The sequence below is a fragment of the Abrus precatorius genome, unplaced genomic scaffold (genome assembly GCF_003935025.1).
Source record: "Abrus precatorius isolate BTA unplaced genomic scaffold, Abrus_2018 Scaffold10, whole genome shotgun sequence".
Lineage (NCBI taxonomy): Eukaryota > Viridiplantae > Streptophyta > Magnoliopsida > Fabales > Fabaceae > Abrus > Abrus precatorius.
In genome coordinates this window covers 33,568,448-33,585,393 of record NW_020874292.1, presented here as the reverse complement: position 1 = coordinate 33,585,393, position 16,946 = coordinate 33,568,448, and the positions used below count along the sequence as shown (strand labels likewise).

General features: G+C 29.1%; 3 protein-coding genes across 3 annotated transcripts; 1 reads left to right on the top strand and 2 right to left on the bottom strand.

The window, feature by feature from the left end:
* Nucleotides 1-570: 570 nt before the first annotated feature.
* LOC113852651 (vacuolar protein sorting-associated protein 2 homolog 1) lies at nt 571-3,211 on the bottom strand. The gene is made up of 5 exons (XM_027482981.1): nt 2,978-3,211; nt 2,323-2,453; nt 1,398-1,502; nt 940-1,200; nt 571-842 (listed from the first exon to the last, which is right to left on the bottom strand). The coding sequence occupies exons 1-5, from the start codon at nt 3,012-3,014 to the stop codon at nt 705-707; spliced, it is 672 nt and encodes a 223-aa protein (XP_027338782.1). The 5' UTR covers nt 3,015-3,211; the 3' UTR covers nt 571-704.
* A 2,473-nt stretch (nt 3,212-5,684) lies between these two features.
* LOC113852326 (GDSL esterase/lipase At5g45910-like) lies at nt 5,685-7,256 on the top strand. The gene is made up of 5 exons (XM_027482557.1): nt 5,685-5,922; nt 6,055-6,276; nt 6,367-6,512; nt 6,633-6,906; nt 7,015-7,256. The coding sequence occupies exons 1-5, from the start codon at nt 5,685-5,687 to the stop codon at nt 7,254-7,256; spliced, it is 1,122 nt and encodes a 373-aa protein (XP_027338358.1).
* A 3,612-nt stretch (nt 7,257-10,868) lies between these two features.
* Nucleotides 10,869-13,385, bottom strand: LOC113853204 (protein BIG GRAIN 1-like A). The gene has a single exon (XM_027483703.1). The coding sequence runs from the start codon at nt 13,032-13,034 to the stop codon at nt 11,910-11,912; it is 1,125 nt and encodes a 374-aa protein (XP_027339504.1). The 5' UTR covers nt 13,035-13,385; the 3' UTR covers nt 10,869-11,909.
* Nucleotides 13,386-16,946: the final 3,561 nt, after the last annotated feature.

Genomic DNA, 16,946 nt, shown 5'->3' with positions numbered 1-16,946 from the left:
GTACAAATAAAAAGAGTGGAATGATATAACTTTTAACTTAATAAATAAAGTAGAAGACGACTTAAGAAAACCTTAGACATAAAAAAATTTGATCTATAATTGAGTACAATAGTATTGTGTAATTTATGTATCTAATCTAAAAAGTTTGATTTTATTATGTTACACTTTTCACCATCCTTAAAAAATATTTAATGATAAATAATACATAAAAAAATAGTTTTTTTTATTTATTATTATTGAATTTGATGGTGTTATTGTACACTTTCCACAGTCCTGTCATCGCTTTGATTCAATACTACTTCAGTAACATTACTAGAAATCCCACGTTGCCGGATATTGTCATTTGAAGATATGATCAGATTCACAAAAACATTTCTCCAATTTTATTATATCCCTGCATTCATTTTAAACCCATTTTTGACAGGCGAAAATGTATTTGATGCACAGAGAGAATCAGCCTTCCATGTACATCAGTTTGTATGTACTTACACATAACATATTTTTGGGTGAGAAGGGAAATATACTACTGCTACAAACTAAATAATTCAAAGGTTGCACTATTTAACATATAAAAACTGATAAAGGAATTTTATTTATTTAAAAAAACCATCATTTTATAATTATGAGTTCATCACATCGTGGCACCACTTATCAATCTATATGGTACATATGAGCATCACTCTCCCTATATCATAGAGGATAGACTACATTTTTCTCAAATTATCTAACCTTGACTGTAAATCACTATCTAACCCATTCTCATCATTCCCTGTAGTTTCAACTTGAGGTACCTTACTCTTTGCAGCTGGGGCAGCAACAGCTGAAGATGGTGCATTCACAAGCTGTGCAACAAACAAAAACTTGTTATGCTTTGTTATAGTGACAAAGTCATTTAGTTTTAAGTGAAAAGAGATGTTGAGTGGGAAACAATAAACATACCTCTTGGTTTATGTCAATTCCAATCTCATCAAGAACCTGATTCACTAGGTCTTCTGTTTCTTCTTCTTCTTCGTCTCCTTCCATCGCATCGTCTATTGCATCTCCCATCATCTCAGTCGTCAATTCCATCTTCTCATTCTGTCTCTCAAATTCTTGCATAATTTTCTGCAGAGATGGCAAGTTCATTTGCCTATTCATTTGTCCCATGGCCTTTGTCACGCCTTTCATAGCCTCACCCATTGCTTGAGTTGATTTCAAAGTCTGAACAATTGTAGAACAAAAGAACAGCTTTTAGTACTTGGTTAACATAAGGACAATGATTTTTTATCAAAATTATGCAGGTGTTAGCCAGTTAATCACAAACCATGAAACACGAATTCCACAAGCCTTAGACAAAACTATTATCCTATATTTAACAATATCAATAGAACAAATTACAAAAAGCCTCAACAACATACCTGAATTCTGAGTGATACACCTTGGAGCTGTGATTTTAGCTTATAAAATTTTTCAATCTGATGTCTTGTTCTAACAAGATCTTTTGCCATAACTCTAACAGCTCCCTGGACAACGTTACATGAAATACAAAAATGGCATTGGTGAAACATGTACCGTAAACAACAGAGAAACACATATAGACAAAATTATATTTGAGTTAACAATTTGAACTCACTGGTAAAAGAAATTGAAAATCATTAGCAAGCCATTTCCACTATCTTGCAAGAAGCACACTAGTTAACATTTTACATTTAATCTCATGCTATTTTTCAGAACACCCAAATCGGATGTGAAAGAGTTCAAATTTAAGAAAATGATAGTCATATTCATTTAACTTACGGGCTGTTAAAATAATTGAAAACTAAACAATACAATTTTGTGTGATTTTGCAGAGATTGAGAGGAACTTAAACTATATTCACCAATATATTGTATACAACACCATAAATCTCATTTTCCCTTCAGCATGCAATGTTGCAAACGACTAGACAAAAAATATCAGAAATGACAATGGAATTGAAGTGTCAAATACATTCTAGACACCCTGAATTCAATGAAAGAAGGATTAAAAAGCTTCATAAGGTTAAAAAAAAAAAATGTGATCCATTTCACTAGAAGTAATTCTAGTATATTTCTCTCTAAGGAGATAGGAGACTTAAGAATCTCATTAGTTCTACAGCAGTAGTTAGCAGATCCATAAGGAAAACAGGCATCATATGATAAAATTAAGTACAACAATTTCACCAGAGCAAAGAAGCTGAAAATAGTAAGAATAAAAAAAGTAAAACGAAATGAATCATCAGCCATAATTCAACAAGCTATGCCACAACCAAAAACTAGGTAAAAGAGGCAAATGATGTAATCAAGGCACAATCACAAACCATACCATCTGGCCTTGTTTGGCACTTTTCTTTATCTCCAAAATCAATTTCTTCTCTTGTGCTTGTAAACCTTGCCTCTCGCGCTCGATTTCTCTTATTGATTTGTCCAACATCCTCTTATTTTCCCGCAGAAGCTCTGAAAACCACAACATTAGAGTCATGTACCGCGAAATCAATATGGAGTGTTTCATCTCGCAAAACGATGTGTTAGCAATAATCCTTACTGATATACACTCTCATTTGAATCAATTAGACAAGTAAATTGGCAAGTTACTAGTTTCTTAAAATTTCGATTCTCACAGTTGCAAAAAGCATGTTTGAAATTGAAAAGAAAACGGGTATAATTGTTCTAATTTCTGTATATTACCAGAACAAAGATAGAAAAGCTTATAAAAAAATATAAAATACCAGAAATCTTAAGGTAAATATCTAATACGGCAACCACAAAAGACAGAAGATAAATAAAAGCAGAGGGAAAATATAATTATAAAAAAAATTTAACATTTTTAGAAATGATCGAACAGGTTTAGACAATGCAAAAAAAATTGATGACGGTTGATAACCCTTTGATCAAAATTGAGCAACCCCATTTTGAAAATTCAAAGATTTTTTTAAAAAAATTTCTTCTGAGTTTCATCCGGGACGTGATGATGAACAAACCTGCGGGTGTTTTTCTCTTTCCAAAGATGAAACTCATGGCGCTGAAACGAACAACCTTAGCAGAGATCGAAGAGAAAATCTAGAAGATAAGAAAACAAGGTGTGAGATACGTGTTCAGCGTTTGGGATTTGGTGGCAATGCTTTTGATCGTGCAGCTTGCTTACGCGGTAAGCGTTGAAACAGAGGAATCATCAATGAACCATTGTTTCCATCTTTTGCTACACGTGCGGAGTAGTTTCCTTGAACTTACCATATAGAACTTTCCATCTTTTGACATATACAAGTGTTGGTCATTATGTTGTAACTTAGTGATTTATTTATTAACGATGTGACACAGTGACGGGGTTCAAAGTCTAAAATTTTTCTCATAAACATCAATTTTGGTCTCCGAAACACTTTAATCATTCAATTGATCTCTAAAACATCCTTAATACAAATTACTAGTAAAGTGGTAAGTTTAACTTGGTAGTTGTGTATTTGGGTTGCAAGTTCCAATACGATAGTAGTTGTGATTGAGAGGTGATCGTGTGATGGTTCTACGATATTTAACCTACAATGACTTGTGAGTTTATGGTGACATTGCAATAAATGGAAGCCAAAGCATAGTGCTTGGGTGGGGTCAGTGGTGTCAACAATAATGGAATGTGACGATTCCATTATAAGGATTAAATTTTGATTAAGAGGATGTTCTGCGAGATAAATGGTTTTCAAATGCGATTTTCAATCAAAGAAGACAAGGATGTGAAAGAAGTTGATTTAGGTGTATAGGAACTAAATTAACTAATTAAGAACTTTTGGCCAGTATATTAATTAATTAAGAATTCTTTTAAAAAATTTAATTTATTTTTTTTAAAGTATTTGTCAAATTACACATAAATTTGAGAGGACAAAATATCTTTTTAATTTACAAAATACTACAAAATTATTATTTTTAAATATTAAATTAACCAATTTTTAAATTTTAATCACATCATACCATTACATCACTTAGTAAATATTTCACTTACCATGTCTAATTGAAATTTAATCTATTAAATCAATATTTATGTTTAGATAATTAACACATAAGTAATATTAAATACTAAAATGACGGATAAATTTTAAGTTGGTTACTAAAATAACATGTTACTCAATTTGAGATGAATTTTTGTAAAAATGAAGGCGACCAAAGTATCAATATTTTAAAAAATACTTTTAACAATTTAACTAATTAATTTAAATTTTTTATAAAATAGTTGTATACAAAATTTTACTAAATTTAAATACTAATTGATTACTTCATTGCTCTGTTATATTTTAACAAATAATATATTATTTAAAGTATGAGTAACAGGATAAAATTGAGTTGCATATCAATGTATTATTAAATTAGTAATATTATATACATGAACTTTATGATAATATTATAATCATGATAAAACTTATTTTGATAAAAAAAAAAAAAGTTATCACATGTATCATTTTACTAAATAATACACACATTTATACATAGTTATAAAAAAATATAAAATAATTCAATAATTAAATTAATTAATATTTTATTTTACAAAAAGTTATTAAATAATATAAACGTTCAATTGTAATATTTTTTTGGGGGTTGAGAGATATTTACATTTCGAACTCTTGAGATAAGTCTGCCTATCTATACTATGGGCCTTCCTCTTTTGTAGTAAATGGATCTAACTTTTTGGTTTCCCCAAAATTCTAGTTGTATTAGCATACTATAAGTTTCAAACAATCGACAAAAAAATAGAAGTTTCGAACAGAAAAAGGTATCCAACCCAATATATTAAATAATCAATTTTAACTTAGCCACAGCACACAGGTACTGCTTAGGTCATATTTTTGAAGGTGTCCAATTTTTTGGGTACTTAGATTTTTGGAGCCTTTGGGCCAGTACTGCCTAAGGCATTGTATTTATTTGGGCCATCAGTTGGACTCGTGTGGCCTTTGTTTGGCCAAGGCCGCTTATTTCCTTTGCCACCAAAAAAAAAATGTTGACCAAAATAAATTTGTTTAACTAGTTTTACGTAGAATACGTGAAATAAATAAATTTCCTATTGTTTGCATAGGCTTGCAATTTAAACAGAACTAACAAGTATACTATGTTGAATGGGTGTGCTTATTGAAAAGTAACTACATATAGTTTATTGAAGGATTGGATATCTTTTATCTATGTATTTATTTATATTAATTATTACAACCTCCATTTATTGTTTATAAACCTTGTTATTGAAAACAATGAGGAAACACAATCTTAGAATAGCCAAAACGACATCGCAAAATAACATTGAAAAGTAATAAATTCATATTCAGTGAGGGGTTTGTGTTAAAAAGTAACAAATAATTTATTATACGAAGATACAACTTGTAGCCGTGTATTTATAGAAATTATTACAACTTTTTTTAGTATTTATACATCTTGTTATTGAAACTACAAGGAAACACAATCATAGAAAGAGCCAAAACAATAGCGCAAAATAATGTTGAAACTTAACAAATCTAAATTTAACGAGGTGTTTGTGTTAAATTAAAACTTGTGACTTACTTTTTTAAGAACAAAAATAACTAAAACTTGTAAAAAATAGAATGAAAGTTGTACCACAAAAAATGGTAGTTAGTTTGAGGATATATAAAGCTCAATTTCATTTTCCTTAGAAACTCAATATCACACAAACATTGATCTTTCCTGGTTTTCAGCAACATCATGAAGATCTTCATTCTTTTTAGCTTTGCTTTTGCATGTAGTTTTATGAAAATTGTTGTTTCAAATGCTAATCCTGTTTCATATGAAGCTATTTTTAACTTTGGTGATTCTATAAGTGATACTGGAAATGCTGCTACTTATAATCCGGCTATGCCTAGCAATAGTCCTTATGGCTCAACATATTTTAAACATCCCTCTGGGCGTATGTCGGATGGACGATTAATAATCGATTTTATAGGTATTTTGATCTTCTTCTTTTTTAATAGCTTAAATAAAATTTCTTTACATGGAAAGGAATATAAGTTAATGTATCCCTACAATCATACTTTTTATTGAATAAATAATCAATTTATGGTCATTTTTATTATAGCCGAAGCATATGGATTGCCAATGTTGCCTGCCTATTTGAATCTTACCAAAGAACAAGACATTCGAAAAGGAGTAAACTTTGCATATGCTGGTGCAACTGCCCTCTCTGAGAATTTTTTCTTACAAAAGCAAGTTAATATACCAGTGGCAGCTGCTTATTCATTGAATGTTCAACTTGATTGGTTTAAGAAGCTTAAGTCTTCCCTTTGTCAAAATAAAGAAGGTTTTATTAAAGTTTATTTAATAATGTTTATGTTAAATATTTTAAAATATTTTAATATTACTAACAATTTTTATTCTTTTTTTATGACAGAGTGTGATAATTTATTTAAAAAATCACTATTTATAGTTGGAGAGATTGGAGGAAATGATATTAATGCGCTTATACCATATAAAAATATTACTGCACTTCAAGAGTTGGTTCCACCAATTGTTGAAGAAATTACCAACATCACAACTGTACGTTTTATCAAATATGAGTAATTGAATGTTTAGTTAAATTTCAATACTTTAGTTAGACTTGATTTGAAATATAATTAATTTGAAATTGAATTTAACTTTTGTTTTCTTATTTATTAGAAATTAATAGAAGAAGGAGCAGTAGAGCTAGCGGTGCCAGGAAACTTTCCAATTGGATGCAATTCTGGTGTTTTGACAATAGTGAATAGCGATAAGAACGATGACTATGACCAATTTGGATGCTTAACTTCTTACAATGATTTCATTGAAAATTATAATGAGCAAATAAAAAAGGCCATAGATATATTAAGACAGAAGAATTCACAAGTTAAGATAATATATTTTGACTATTATGGTGCTGCTAAACGTTTATTTCAAGCTCCACAAGAATATGGTAAGTTATGTTTTCTATTGTTTCTGTATTTAATGAGTTATAGTTACATGTGATCACTAATTTTACTAAAACTTATTTCAATAATGTGCATTGATTTATGTAATGTAGGCTTTCCTTCAGAAAGAAAAGAAACTTTTAAAGCATGTTGCGGAAAAGGTGAACCTTACAATGTTGATATAAATATATTTTGTGGAAGTCCTGCTTCAATAACTTGTTCAGATCCTTCAAAACATATAAATTGGGATGGAGTTCACTTTACTGAAGCAGCATATAAGCAAATTGCAAAAGGAATTCTTGAAGGCTCTTTTGCAAATCCTCCTCTTAGATCCCCTCCTATCAAGATAGAATAAAATGAGAATAAACTTTAACCATGTCTTTTATGCATGCTTTGACATGTATGGATGAATGTACACAAGCAAAAAGTTGCTAAAATAAGATTATGTGGAACTGCTATATAATTACAATTGTTTTCTAAATTATTAATAAAATATATGTTCTTAATTGTTGTACAATTCTAATTATGAATAGTTATAATACTTGTTTGCTTCATTTTTTTTGGTTCTAAATTTATTAAAATTTGATTTTAACATATAAAATATGTTAAATAAAATTATTATACATCTAAAAATAAGATATACAAATAAATAATAATTTTCATTCAATAATTAAAAAAGTATAACTTTATTAAAATTTTAAAATCATTTTAAAATAAAATTGATGCTTAACAATAAAAATTAAATTAAATTATATCATAATTTTATATTATATTTAATATTTTGAATATAGCATGTGTTTATTTTTTTTTATTATGAAGCTACTTAAATAACACATATTTAACTAATATTTTATAGATGAGAATAAGAATATGTTTTGACCATGTCTTTTTTATCCATGCTTTGGTATGTACGAATGAGCGTTGCTGGGGAACAAGGAGCATGTGGAGCTACTATATAATTACAATTATTCTCTTAATCGTCAATAAAAAATATGTTTTCATTATGGTGTAATTATAATTTGTAACTGGTTATAAAACTTGTGTGTTGCACGTAATAAAAAATTAATTTAAATATATTGTATGCTCAATAAAATATTATCTATTATATCTATAAAATATATAAATAAATGATAAATTAGGATTTTATCATAATCTTATATTATATTTAATATCTTTAAAAATGGTAACGATTGTAGTGTTTTAACGGTGTTTGGATCAAGTGTAGAGCTACATATAGTGTTTAAAAGCATTGGGAATTTACTTAGGAAAAAGAAAGTGTGATTGGGAGAATTAAATTAAATGCTGAGATTTGCATAGTTTTTACTTTTCTGAGTATAATTATTTATAGGGGATAGAAAAAGCACCGTACTCACCACACGTGCGCACGTGACTCATCACTTTTCTATACAAAAGCTGTCATGCGTCTGCAATGGTGATGTGAGCCCCACTTAGCCACGTGTGGCTTTTGCTTTACATTATTATTTCTAAAACATCGTTTTTTCACATTTACTTTTTATAATATTAATAAATTATTAATTTCCCGTATATTTTAATATAAAATTGTAAATTTATTTATTTTTTATTACCATCTTTAAAACATTTGTTCATAAAATCATTCTTCTTACATGTTTCTTTATTTTTCTTTTTATCGTACCATTTATTATGTTTAGTATTATTTTTATTTTATTTTTTTCTTGATAAGTTTATATTTAAAGTATTAAAATAAAATATAATTAAAAATGGTGTGAACATAACGTCCACAACAAAATGAATTATTGTCGGACAGCCTTATATGAACTAAGAAGGCTGTGGCGTAGCCAAAGTAACTTATACCAACTAACTTTGTTTTTTATTATTAAATCCGTTTCTTAGTTGTTCTACATAATTCCAAAATGCAAATTCCAATAATTTCAGTATTTTAAAAAAATTGTAATAGCATTAAATTAATACCTATATTTTATTAAAATAAAATTTTAATTTTAATTGATAACTTAAAGAAGATATAAATTTTATCCTTACTTATATCTATGTTTCTCTGAATGCTAATTAAAATTATAAAAATTATAGGAGTATCACTTTTAATTTAATGAATTTTTATTCATATTTTTTTATTTTTAATAAAATTTAAGCTAATAATTAAAAATACATTACACACTTTTCTTAACATATTTTTTATTATCAATTAAAATTTATTAAAAATATAAAATCACGAGTATGACTCATTGAATTATAAGTAAAATTTATATAATTTTATCATTTTAAATAAATTTCAGTTAATAATAAAGAATGTAATTGAAAAAAATGTACTAGGAATGCATAACATATTGTTAGTATTTCTCTTAGCAAAATCAAACACCAACATGCTTTGTGGCCTGCATTAGCCACCCGTGTCTTAAATGCATAAACTAGGCTTTTCTAATAATAGTTTTAGAAAAGAATGAAAAGGACTATAGCAGAATTTGGAGAGGCTAGTTGCTAAGGTATGCACCCTTCCATGGCAACAAGAAGCCAAAGGGATTGTAGGTTTGGATATAGTAGGTATATATGGCTGCTTTGTGTGGTCCTTAACTTTCAACCTACTGTGATAATGTGATGGTGCTTCCACATGAGCTTGCTGCACATTTAAATCTTCGTATAGTACTTGCCACTGCTTGTGCTTGGTTGTTAAGAAACATCCCCACTACTGCACACTGCCATTATGTATTATACATGCAATGGTAATTAATTGCAGTATTTTTTTTTTTTTAATTTTAACTTGATCACACTTAAGTGCATATTTTAGAAACACTTAAATTTAAAAACAATATTATCTTTTATAAATTCTTTTGAAAACTAATAGAAATAAATAATTATTTCTTTAAAATACTAAATCAAACACACATTAACTATGACTTCAACTTATGCTTTTCTGCCTCCTCAAACTTTCTCTTTCTCATTTTCTGTCTCTTGTTAACATAGACTAAACAAGTTTATAACAGAGAATCACATTCAAACGAATTTTGTATTTTGTCGAGTAATGTTGTTTATGATTAACTAAAGCATTATTTTTGTCATTTTTTGTGTCTCTAAACAAATGTATACTTGAGAAAGCATCAATGTATCATAATTTCCATTTAAACCAACAAACACACATGAATCATGTAATAAAAACTGTAATATATTATGAATAAAGCACATTTTGCATGCAATTCTGGATATGGTTTAAGTTTAGTTAGTGGTAAATAAAAACATTTATTAACCTTAGTCCTTAATATTGAATTTAAATAACTTAAGATGATATTAGAAAAGAGAGTAATTATTATACTTTCATATCTTTAATGTAATAAATATTTTTTTAAGAAAATAAAAATTTAGATGCTTAAACTCATTTCTAAAATTTGAAATTAATAAAATCAATAAAAAAAATTATATCATTGGAATCATTAGTATTTTTTTCTCATAAAATTTTCCCAAAACTTGCTTTTTGAATAGGTAGTATCACATAATTTAGTAATAATATGGATCCCTTTCTTATCCAGGTGGAAATTGAATTTACAGCTAACTAAACTTCCTTAATGAAGTTTTCATAATGTAGGATTGATAAGGAATTTGGCAATGATAGCACATATAAAGACTCAAATCAAATGTCACCCGCTAATCGCTTTAACTTATATTATTAAAGCCTTCCTATGTCATCACTAATCTCATTGTTGGCAGTAAGTAAATCATTTGCTTTCTTTGTTAACTTTTCATTTCTTCATTTTAATCTTTTACTTTAGGAAGGATCATTAATTAAGAGATATATGCTGTTAAATGTCAACCAAGGTGGCCACTGGTGTCTCATAGCATATTACCAGTTCGTAGAAAATAACTTTCATGAATGCCTTTTAGTTTTTAATTTCGCTATTTAAACTATTAAAAATTGAAAATATGTATGATATTATATACTATTTGTTTTATTTATTTATTTTCCTTTGTATCTGTAAGTATCTCAAACATACATTCCAATATGAAAGAGAACATCTTTAATATCTATTACCAATGGAGCAAGCAACATTTTCCTTTATTTTTAACCTTTGGTGTGTTGTTTTTCTCGTTTGGTGTAAAAAGTTATTTAGTTTGAATGAGCCATCATGCCTGATCCTACCACATGTTGACTTCTCCAATTCATATCGGAGGCCCTACATTGTCTGCTTTGCATCTAATATTTCACTTTCTCCATTTTATATGTTTGGTTATCATTTGTCAATTAGCTAGCCTTCAATTTTGGCTTTACAACCTGCAATATCAGTTCAAATTCACACTCTAATTGCGACTTTCAAATGAGCAAAATGTGGTGAGTAGTAATCATTTATTGAAATCTCCTATCACGTTAAAGTGAGGGAGATTTTTACTGTGTTTCACCAAAGGCCATGTGCTAAACCAGTGGAAAAGCTCCTTTTTCTACTCTTCTTTTCTCATCAGTGAGGAAAAGAAAAAAATCTCTTAAACGACAATTTTTATCCTTGCTTTTTATCTCTCCAGCTATGATAAGATACTATGCATTTGTAACAATTTTGGTACATAGTTTAAGAAGAAAAAAAAATCTCGATCATTCTCTTTCTTTTGCTTTTTATCTCTTTTCAGTTTGTCGTAGTATGCTTTGACAAAATTGTTCAAGTGAACGTGAGAATGCTTTCAGCTATTACGCTCTCTCAGACCCTCGATATCCAATTTGTCCCAAAATTTGTCCAATATATAATATATGAACAAAATTTAAGCTGCAGTATTAAAGTTTAGTTTAAATTAAAAAATAACATCGAAAACGCTTTAGAAAGTACACTTAAGTTTTATCCATGATACTATATTCCTAGCACGCATGATTGAAGCCTATAAGGCACCCCAACTATGTCATTAAAAAAATTGAAATAAAACGTAGCACACGTAAATCTCCTTGAAGAAAGAATAATGAATTATTTTCAATTGAGCTCCAGAAATCATGGAATTAATTACATCCCCCTTTTTTTTTTCTCATGAAGAGGATACAAATCTACAAACGAAGACCATTAGCGATGGCCTTATTCGTTTCTAAATTTGTAGTTTCATAAACGGGAAGCTCTTCTTGGTACCTTGCAGCTCCAATAAGATGATCCAATTCAAACAGGTCCGAACTTGAATAACTCAAAGCATCATCGTCATCGTCTTCATCACCATCACCATCATCATAAAAACCTCTAAAACCGAACTTATTATTATTATTACCCTTACCAGAATTTTGGTAACCCTTCACAAAACCATTATCTTTGGCCACAACACAATTCTTCACCTCCTTTGTCATGGAAGTTATTGTTCGAACACTTGGTAACGGCAACAAACTTGGATCGTTCTCATAAGTGTACCTGTGGCTACATGGTTGAGAATCCTCTCCAAGGATAACACTAACTGGGTAAAACCTCACGGTTCTTTTGGTTCCGTTGGTGGGTTTTGTTTTGCTCATGCAAGACCTTCTCGAAAACGAAGACGCTGAAGAAGAGAAACACGGTGACTTAGTTGTGTGTTCAAAAGTAACATCCTCAACAGCACCAACGTAGCACATTTTGGCCTTTTTCACGTTCCCAGAGTTGAAGATTGAGCTAAGGAAACTAGCTATGCGACTTCCCGGTGAAATGGGTTGCTTCACTTTCTGATTCAACTCGCCGTAGATCTTCAAAGCCCTTAACTTTGTCCTCGCAAAACCACCTTGACCCTCTCTCTTTGGCTTTTGCTGATGTTGCTTCTTCTCTGACTTGGGTTTTGATTTGTGAATTGTTTCTGTTTCTGAGGATGAGAACAATGACTCTGAAGAGGTTGAAGTTGAATTCAAGAAGTTAGAGCTGTGGGAGTGTGAGCTTTGTTTCTCGATCCAATCTTCTACCATAACGGTTCGGTGAAGATTAGTCTTCTCTTTGTTTTGACTTCTGTCTCTGTGGTAGTTGTTGTGGGTAAATTTGCTCTGTTTTGGGGTGTAGGTGGTTGTGTCTTTGAAGTGACCCAGTTGTTGATCCTCGTCAAGGTTGGATTTTGATTCGTCGATTGAACGGTAAATGGCGTCTAAGAGGGATGAGGAGAAAGAGGGGGTTCTTTTTCTTTGAGGGTATGATTCATCTCTCGTAATTTTTCTCTCCATGTTGTGCATGCTATGTGGGGTTTGTGCACACTACAGTTTCTGCTATCACGTGGATTTATAGGGAAAGTGGAAGCATAGAAGATGTTGGGAGGGAAGGGAAAGGGTGTGTGTGCGTGCGTGTGGTGATGAGAGGAGAGAGAAGAGTGAGAGTGAGGTTTAGTTTAAGGGTGGAGAAGAGCTGTGATGTTGGGGCAGAGAATGTCAAAAGCTGCGACAGAAATTTAATAGAGGGGAAACTAGATCATGTGAGAAACAGAGAAAGATTGCGTGTGATATGAGGTTTTTAAGAGAGAGAGAGAGAGAGAGAGAGAGAGGCAGAGGGTGGAGAATGGGGAATTTTGGTGACAAGTGACAACGTGGGTTGGGATCGTGTTTTTGTGTGTCTGTAGCGAGCATTTTTAAGTGTTTGTAGCGGCAGGGGAGTGTACAGCTTTATGTGAGCATCAACGTTAATGGGAAATATGACTTTCATCAATCACACTCTTATTGCCACCCCTTTTCATTAAATTACCACAAACCTTGTAACTTGTATTTTATAATTCATCAAAATATTACAAAATAAATAACATTTATAGTTAAAAGTTAAAATTAATTCAAAATATATTGACTGATTAAAAAAATATCACTTTGTGTGAGTATGAATTTTATTTAACAGGTAAGAATAAAAATATTAAACATTAACTTTTGATAAATTAGATATTACTTAGAATATTTTTTTATTAGTTCACTTTTAACAATTATAGTTTTCTTTTATTTTTTTTATCAAACAAATTTATTAACGTATTAAAAAAAGTTACAATATCTTAAATACACTTATACTTTATTATCATCCTTTTGAAATTGATGATAACATGATGTGTGTTTGGAAGGGTATTAATAAATTTTCGTTTAAATGAATCTGATTTTGTAAAATTAGTCGTGTATAAAAAGTGGTTTAAAATAGTGTATTAAAAACTTTTTTTTTCTTAAAAGTAAGCTTATGATAAAACTCAACACAAAATATAATTTTTACTGTGTTTAAAACTAAAATTAGTTGTAATAAAAATTGTTAAACATGTTACATGAATTTTGTACAAATTTATATTTTCAATTTTGAATTTAAGAGAGAAGAAAGTAAAGGAGAAGAATTATTCGATCAAAGTTATTATGTGAAAGTTTTTAAATATAAAAAAATTATATATCTTAATTTTTATATGAATTTATATTTTAAAATTAAAAGGTGTTTTTTTTAATCCTTTCTTTCTATTTTTTCTCTTTCTTTGTTTTTTCTAAACGTTTAAAAAACGTCATAAAACTTAAATAAAGAAAATTTTATATAAAATAAATAAGAAAAGTGCGAAACCTAATAACTCGGACGATAAAGATTAGATGATTAATAAAAAAAACTATTTAGGAATTCTGATTTAACAAGACAAATATGATTTTTAAGATCTTTATAGATTTAGATTGCATTAAATAATAGTCTAAAATAATTATTTATAAATAAACTTTAATGATTTAAATAAAAAAGAGAAGTATTTGACGAATATGATATATGAATGGATGAGTATGAGTTTTGAAGAACAAGAGCTACGAAAAAGGCGCACTGCCGCAGACACGATGGAATTGTGTGCGCTTAAAAAGTTGAAAGTGACTTCCATGCGTGTGGGTGGCTCATCTTTTTCAAGCCATGCCCACTCATAGTTACTGTTTTACCATAATAACTTTTTTTCTATAATTATCGTGTTAATTAAGTTTTGGAATTTTTTATTTTAGTAATACTTTTAATTATTAGACTCTATTACAATTTAAAGTATTTTGACACCATGTAACATGTTTTGGGATTTTATTCTTATTTTAACCACAATTTCAGTTATAAATTTTTATTTTGATGTTTATTATATTTTACGAAATATAAGAGAGACATTTAAATTTTTTGTCAAGTCCAAAATGGGTTCGTTCTCGCATTTCATTGGTCAACTTTAGCCTTAAAATTGGACCAGAAGTGTTCATGCTGACATACCTTTAGTATTTTGGTTTGGGTATATTAGTCAATGCAAGCCCAATTAAGGCATCTGAGTGCTCCTTGAAAGCTCATTTGGTGGGCTAGTAGATCAGCAAATGATAGCTTAGGAACTCTGAAAGAAGTTATAGTTATCGATAAATTTTATGTTGCTCTAAAATATAGAGATATTCTATATTGTTGTATATGTGAAATAATTATAATTATTAATTTTAATAATAGAGCTAGTGATATATTTAAAAAAGACATAAATATCATTTAATATTTTAATATAATTTATAAATAGTATTCAATATACTAAACACCATAGCAAGCATCTTAATTATTTATGAAAATCATAGTATAAACTGAATAATTAAATCATTCTATAGTTAAGGCCTTTTGAATCCTATTATTTATCTTCCATTCTCCCTTCTTCTATGCATATTCTATACTCCATTTAAAGCTCAATTAATGTTCTTAGAACTAATTAAAAAGAAGCAATTAGGATTTGTACTAGGTTAGGCTTTTACTTTGATGCTTTTCTTTCTAGTTTTGTTGATAAATGATATGAAAAACTAGGTCCATATAAACCCAATTCGGGATGGTCAACGTTAATTTTTCACTTTCATTTTTCTTATATTTTTCATTGCAATTTTTTGAAACGTAATTATGAGTGTCTCACAAGTAGTTTATTTTAAGAACATGTACACTATTAATATTTTTCATTTGAGTCGTCTTGTTATATCCAAGGACGTATTCGAGTTAAGTTCACTTTGCTAAATTATATGAGTTCATTCAAATATAATTCACAGTACTCTATTAATATATGGATCCAGAAATATACCAAAATTAATTTTAGAAAACAAATAATTTTTTTCTTTCATTTTATAACATATTGTTAGAATATTTGTATAAAAGAATAAAAAAATTACATACAATATTAATTATAAAAAATATATAACACTCGTACGAAGGGTAATAAGTAATATGTATACTGCGTATATATTACCAGTCTAGTCTAATTTCAATTCAACCACAATTAAATTAATAAATTGTAAAATGGTGCTTTTATCAATGATCGGTCCGATTTAAAAATATTAATTACACTTTTTATTTTGAATATTGCATTCATTATTATCAATCTTTTCTAATAAATTTAATCACAAATTAATTTCATGCATTTTTTCTAATGTTATTCAATCATAAACTAAAGGGATGTGATTCATTGTCTTTTTATATATTGTCTTGGATACTTTTACATTTTTATTGCTTTCCTTATTTAGTTTTTTTATTATTTTACTTATTTTCATACTTTGGTATGGGACCATAAAATTGGAAATAGATTAATTCATAAAGTTGACTGCGAACAAAAGCTATCCTCATGCATTGTTCTTTGGCTATAAATAGTCATATGTAGAACATAAATAATGATATAAAATTCAATAGAAATATATAGCAATAGGAAAGAGAAAAAGGTTATCACAGATAGCTATGGCAATGGTGAGTGGAGTGAAAAAAGGAGTTATGATAATGTTAATGATTATATTTGTCATAGCTCAAGCTGATGAGATTAATTCATCTACAAAAGTTGAGACAAGTGATGGATTTGAGGGATATATTTGTCGTGCCAGGTGTTACACACAATGTCAATCTGCTTCATTCTTTGATTATATACAGTGCGTAAGAACTTGTCAGGCAAAATGCCAAGATACCCAAAACTGCATTAGTAGTTGTGTCATGAACAAGCCTACCAACACCAACACTGGTATCTTTTTTTTTTTTTTTAATTCTTAGATTGTTTTGTTTGATCTTGATTTTCTTTTCTACGTTTTTTCTTCTTCGTAGATGCTCGTGGAGTGGATGCAATGATCGATTCCTGTTTCCAGGCGTGCAACAAGAAAGAATAACTAATGTTTATATTATGCGAGACTCGATGT

What these genes read in the sequence shown, in the direction of transcription:
- LOC113852651 (XM_027482981.1), bottom strand. Translation starts at nt 3,014, where the DNA reads ATGAGTTTCATCTTTGGAAAGAGAAAAACACCCGCAG. An exon ending in AAAGAGAAAAACACCCGCAG is followed by an intron (nt 2,454 to 2,977) that starts GTTTGTTCATCA and finishes TGTGGTTTTCAG; the next exon opens with AGCTTCTGCGGGAAAATAAG. An exon ending in GTGCCAAACAAGGCCAGATG is followed by an intron (nt 1,503 to 2,322) that starts GTATGGTTTGTG and finishes AACGTTGTCCAG; the next exon opens with GGAGCTGTTAGAGTTATGGC.
- LOC113852326 (XM_027482557.1), top strand. Translation starts at nt 5,685, where the DNA reads ATGAAGATCTTCATTCTTTTTAGCTTTGCTTTTGCATGTAGTTTTATG. An exon ending in ATTAATAATCGATTTTATAG is followed by an intron (nt 5,923 to 6,054) that starts GTATTTTGATCT and finishes TTTTTATTATAG; the next exon opens with CCGAAGCATATGGATTGCCA. An exon ending in TCAAGCTCCACAAGAATATG is followed by an intron (nt 6,907 to 7,014) that starts GTAAGTTATGTT and finishes TATGTAATGTAG; the next exon opens with GCTTTCCTTCAGAAAGAAAA.
- LOC113853204 (XM_027483703.1), bottom strand. Translation starts at nt 13,034, where the DNA reads ATGCACAACATGGAGAGAAAAATTACGAGAGATGAATCATACCCTCAA.